Source organism: Amblyraja radiata, chromosome 34, assembly GCF_010909765.2.
Source record: "Amblyraja radiata isolate CabotCenter1 chromosome 34, sAmbRad1.1.pri, whole genome shotgun sequence".
NCBI classification, from domain to species: Eukaryota; Metazoa; Chordata; class Chondrichthyes; order Rajiformes; family Rajidae; genus Amblyraja; species Amblyraja radiata.
Genome location: NC_045989.1, coordinates 21,795,201 through 21,801,200, shown reverse-complemented (window position 1 = coordinate 21,801,200; position 6,000 = coordinate 21,795,201). Strand labels below are relative to the sequence as shown.

The 6,000-nt window shown below is 39.1% G+C and overlaps 1 protein-coding gene across 3 annotated transcripts in view; it reads right to left on the bottom strand.

Moving 5' to 3' along the window:
- Positions 1–462: 462 nt before the first annotated feature.
- Positions 463–6,000, bottom strand: part of lrrc28 (leucine rich repeat containing 28) — a 30,766-nt gene continuing 25,228 nt past the window's right edge. For 2 of the 3 annotated variants that reach the window (XM_033050135.1, XM_033050136.1), the window contains exons 8-10: positions 5,684–5,856; positions 2,502–2,661; positions 463–1,480 (exon numbers count right to left, since the gene is read on the bottom strand). In XM_033050135.1, the coding sequence (XP_032906026.1) occupies positions 1,408–1,480; positions 2,502–2,661; positions 5,684–5,856 (406 nt within the window). In that variant the 3' untranslated portion in view covers positions 463–1,407. The remainder of the gene's footprint in view (positions 1,481–2,501; positions 2,662–5,683; positions 5,857–6,000) is intronic. The other variant, XM_033050137.1, reaches the window with a different exon arrangement.

Below are 6,000 nucleotides of genomic sequence, written 5' to 3'. Positions count from 1 at the left end.
GTGACCTGCGAGCTCCCGACGATGTCGTCCACTGGGCCCGCGGCCGAACCTCCGAAGTCGTGTCGCCGCTGCCGGAACACCGACACAGCCCCGAGCAGGGCCGCCGCCGCCGGAACACCGCCTCAGACCCGAGTCGGCCAGCCTCGCGTTGGTAAGTCCTGGCTGGCTCTGCCTCCGGAATCTCGAAGAACAATGACTCCTTCGTATTTTGAAGAAAAGTAAATTTATTCTGCTCCGATTGAGAAATGCCCAGGTTAGTTTGTAATCCTCCCTTAAAACCAATCCTAAATCCGTTCTTACGTTGCACATAATAAACCCAGGAGTAAGCAGATGCAGTTTAATCCTGCTTCAAAATCTGTGCATTTCGGTCATTATTTTTTTTCAACTGCAGCTAACAATTACCACTCATGATTTATTTTACACACTCTCTTCAGGAGTGAAACGTTTTATGCTTTCTATTGATACAATGGACCAAATCAGTTTAATTTGTCTACACGAGGGATCAAAGCCAACAAGCAATAGTCTGAACAGTTTTATAACACCCCGGGAGTGTCATTCCGACCTCCCATTCCACATGATTTTAATGAACAAGTAGCAACTGGCACATGACCCCATTACTACACTTCAGCAACCTTGCAAAATGCTAACTGTTCCTGTAAAACGGCGATACTCAAAACCAAAACTTGAATAGTTGACAATTTATTTGTTAATTGTAATTTTTGGAACTGGTTATTCAACCAGAAATAAATAATACTATTTATAACTGACCTTCCAACCTGAATCATTGCAAAATTATTACATTCGTCCCCCAGGTTACAGCTATTTGTGTTTCCATATAGACTCTGTTATAGAAATACTAACAACCACACCCCCCCCTCCCCACCACCCATCCAATGCAGTGGTAGTTGGTTACAATTTGCTTGTAACTATTTCACTATGTATTTAATTTGAGAATAAAATTGCAGATTATCATCAAATCAAAAGTAATCTCTAGGTTTTGAGAACGAAAGAAAGCGCAAAGTATTATGTCCATCCAAATTCTGCAATTAAACACTTCATACAAACTTTGCTATGGTCTTGAAGTAATTAAACCAAAATGGGTTTCACTTGTTAGTTTCAGATTTTCCCTGGTGCTTGCGTTATTGATCAGATTACGGGTAGCAGATTTTCAAACCATTTAGATTTTTAACTGAGACAGTAATTTTCATTAAAATTAAGATTTCACATTACTTGGTGGAATCGTTTTTAGTACAAATTGAAAGGGATCACAAAGTTTTCTCAAAACTTGGCACAATTTTTGAAAATCATAAAGGTCTCACTGAGGAGCTGTGCAAGTCAGAGGGAGTTTCCACCTTCAAATGTCTCTTCCAAGTGCTGGCACGGATTCATTGATCATCATGAGATCTATCAGCTGAGCAAGTCAAAAAGCTGTAGACACTTGATAGAGCAACAGTATGCTACAAAGCTGATTTTTGTCCTCCTGTGAAAACAGATAATTCATAACAGCATTCAGCAGATATATTTTGATGTATCAATTGAGGTTTAATGTTCTCATTTATGAGAACAGCTATGGTTACCATCCAAGATTGTTTTTACTTTAAAAAAAAAAGTCGGCACGGTGACACAGCGGTAGAATTGATGCCTTACAGCGCCGGACACCCGGGTTCAAACCTGACTACGGGTGCTGTCTGTACGAAGTTTGTACGTTCTCCCTGTGACCCATGTGGGTTTTCTCCGCAATCACCAGTTACCTCCCACACTCCAAAGACATACAGGTTGATAGGTTAATTGGCTTGGTATAATTGTAAATTGTCCCTAGTGCGTGTATAGGTTAGCATTAGTGTGCAAGGATCGCTGGTCGGCCCGAACTCGGTGGGCTGAAGGGCCTGTTTCCAAGTTGTAGTTCTAAACTAAACTAAATTGCTCCTCATATTATCCTAGTGAGACTTTATTTACAGAAGTTACATTTTTGACCATTTTTTTCCTACCAAATATAAATCATCATGACATTTCAAAATTATTATGAGAAGTTTTGCATTCAATAATATTTAACAGGGCTGTATTTTCCCAACAAATAAATAGAAATGGGGAATAAATGTCAAGCCTGGCATTAAAAAGCTGCAATTTAGCTTTCAGTCTGCAAACTTGGTATCTTAGAAGTTAATAGACACAAAATGCTGGAGTAACTCGGCAGGTCAGTCAGCATCTCTACAGAAAATGGATAGGTTTTGGGTCGGGACCCTTCTTCAGACAAAATGGATTTTACACCTAATTAAAGCAAAAAATAAAGTATTCCTCAGTAGCAAGAATTTGTAAAATTTGATGCCAGTAACATTTCTGCAGTCTATATGAAAATATTCAATTGTTTTGGCCTTTGTTTTAATCTAAACACACCAGCTTCTCAATCAAAGCCTGTGCTTCCCCTTTAGGTAATGATGAGATAATCGCTGTTAGGATAAACAATGGATATCTGGATGCAGGAAAAAATAGTCGATATTTACCCATTATACAAGGCAGCCATTGGAGTCTCCATCAGAGGATAACACTTTGGATAGACAATGGTAAACATTGGCCTGCTGCAGTGATGACAATGTCCCAGTGGGTAGAATAGTAACTTGTACAGATTTCTTGGTAATGAGATTGGGGACAAGAGATCCAGACCTACAGAAAGATATAACACAGTCAGTTTCTATGCAGTTATCTTCCTATTTAATGCAGCTTAATCTTAGTAAAGCTTCACAACAGCTGTACAAACATTAGGGTTTTAAACATTAAATCACAGATAGCAATGTTACTGGAAGATAACCAATATAGGTACTAAAAAACATTGTGATTTTCTATGCATTTGTTCTCTCTTGAACAGATGTGACCATTGCACAAACAACTCTACTAGATCAGAGGATAAGTAGAATACCTGCTCCCTGACATTAAAACAATACTGGGCTAATCAGATGCCATTTATTGCAGTTCTTCCCTCCAATTTTCTTTTCCCATTGTGGCAAAGGATTTAATATCTGAGTCTATCCTTAATAAAATAGGGACAAGAAATGCTATGCATGGGGATCTGTATCCTGATATCCAACCACTCCGTAACTCATTCTCAAATTAAAAAGCAAGGACACTGGGCATTTTTTCTGATATTCAGCTGTTGGATGATAGTGCGTTAAAATGTGCCAAATCACTATGTACTCAAAGGTTGTTGAAAAACAATATATATGCATTTTCCTTCTACCTTAACTTACTCTTAAGCAATAAATAATCTATTTGAAGTTATGTATTTATAGCAGTCAATTCGAAAATTGAAGTTGCATTAGGTACCTTTTACACCGCACAAACCAATGAATACAACCAACCAAGTCACTGCTTATAGGTAACAAAAATGTTCATGAATAAAATATGATCCTCTTCCTCTACAGCTTGAATAAAATCTGTAGCCCATTTCAACATTTTCCGCATGTCTTTTGATTAGAAACTCAACATCACCTTGAACAGAACCACCTCGTTGATTGGCAATTGGTACCCATTTTCCACCCTAAATATTCACTCCCTCCCTCAATCACTGGATTAGCCTGGCTACACTATATAGCATCAAGTGGTAGAAACAAGAGAGGTCTGAAGAAGGATCCCGATCTGAAACAAGGGTCCATGTCCTCCAGGGATGCTCCCTGACTGGCTGAGTTAATCCAGCATTTTATGTATATCATCGAAATGCATTGCAGTTATCAACCGAGGAAACTCCTGCAGAGGCTCCCAAATGCACAACATCTGCCAACAGAGGAGGACAAGAATAGTAGTGGCATGGGAACAGCATCACCTATCAGTGCCCTCTAAGTCACTCACCATCCTGTTTTATTTAAACTCTTTATCATAAGATATAAATCCTGGAACTCCCAGCACCAGTCACACAAAGGATGGCTCACCATTAACTTTTCAAGAGCAAAGCTTCAATTATTCAAGAGGGAGTTAGATATAGCTCTTAGATCTAACGGAATCAAGTGATATGGGGAGAAAGCAGGAACGGGGTACTGATTCTGGATGATTAGTCATGATCACATTGAATGGCAGTGTTAGCTCAAAGGCCTGAATGGCCTACTCCTGCACCTATTTTCCATGTTTCTAAACCCTTTAGACTATAATGCTGGCTTTGCCATCAGCACCACATCTTGTTAATGAATAAATAAATGCGCTGCTCATACACAGTAATCGACAAATCAATGTGACAGACAATGTATGGATTGCATATGCATAGAATGTGAATAATATAATTAGTGTATTAAATATATATCTAATCGGTAACAATTCATTCCAATCCATCACATTTCATTTGTCACATAATTTAATGCAAACTTCTGCTTCCCACGCAAAATGAGTAAGGGCATAGAGAAACTCTTGCATAAATATCGAATAATATAACTACATCTAGATTTTTGCAAATCTTACAAAATGAACGCTTCTAATATCCAATTGTAAAATCAATTCACCTTTCAATTAATCCATAACAATTATTCATCATGGCCTAATGCCTTAACTGGAAACCCCCCCACAATTTAACAATTTAATTTCCATCTTTTATGATTTAGCAACCGTGCCCTTGGAAAGAAGTGCATCGTGACTTGCCACAAGTAATCATAGAGATATGATATGTACTTGGGTATGTACTTGGCAATTTAACACATTTCAGACATCATTTATACATAGTAGATAGACACAAAATGCTGGAGTAACTCAGTGGGTCAGGCAGCATCTCTGGAGAAAAGGAATAGGCGATGTTTCGGGTCGGTATCCTTCTTCAGTCTGAAGAAGCGTTCCGACCCAAAAGTGTCTGAAGAAGGGTTCCAACCTGAAACGTCGCCTATTTTTTTTCTCCATAGATGCTGTCTGAACTAGATGCTAGGTTACTCCAGCACTTGTGCATATCTTTGGTATAAAGCAGCATCTGCAATTCCATCCTACATCACTTGTAAAGAGTCAGATGTCTGCAACACCAAATATCTGCAATTCCAGTTTTAAACCTTCTACCCATTTGGCCAAAAAGCAAATGTGACCAACATCAGTCAAGTATATTAACTGAACTTGAATCGCTATCTCAAAGTTTCTTCCAGCTATTTTTTTTGGACACAACAATTGAAATGTTTTTCCTCCCCATCCAATATGTGCTATGCGTATTACCCTCTGATCGATCATCGGTTGCAGCACAAGATGCAATCTTGCTGAATATTTAAAAAATGACTAAAAATCACAGGGTGAGTGCTTGAAGGAACATAACATCAGACCTGAAGAAGGGTCTCGACATGAAACGTCACCTATTCCTTCTCTCCATAGATGCTGCCTCACCCGCTGAGTTTCTCCAGCATTTGTCTACCTTCCATACAGAGCAGGTCAGGGTGTGGTCAGGATCGAACTGCGGTATGTGGCGCTGTAAGGCAGCAACTCTACCGCAACCTCACCGTGCCAACCCAATAATGTCATTGTGGAGATGAGACAAATCAACCATTACCCGATGGAAATGCTGAGCAACTTTGAAAGCACAAATGACCTCCCATCTAAACTACTTGTCATCTGCCAAAACAGATGAAATGGTTTCCATCCTTATAATAATGCGTTTTTAATGTTAAAACTATAAAAGCAGCCATGAATTCAGTCTCAGACACACTCAGTATAAGGGAATACTGATTACACATGCCTTTCTCAGATATTCTGAAAAACCTATAGATAGTTCTCATGACCATTTCCTGGAGGGTTGGCACAGGGTCGTTTTCTGTTCCTATTCCAAGGATTTCATCCGGCAGAGGGATGGACATCTGCCTATAAGTGAACAAGAGCTTCACTTCTTCATCATGTGTTGAGGATCCACAACTGTGATAAAATAGGAAATAAAAAATGCATCCATAAGTCAAAGTTATGTTTGAGTCACCTTTGTTTTTTGAAGCTTCTGTAATCTTGGATCAGTCCTGGACCTCCTTCATTGTTGTGGAGGAACGGCATCTCATATGTATGGAG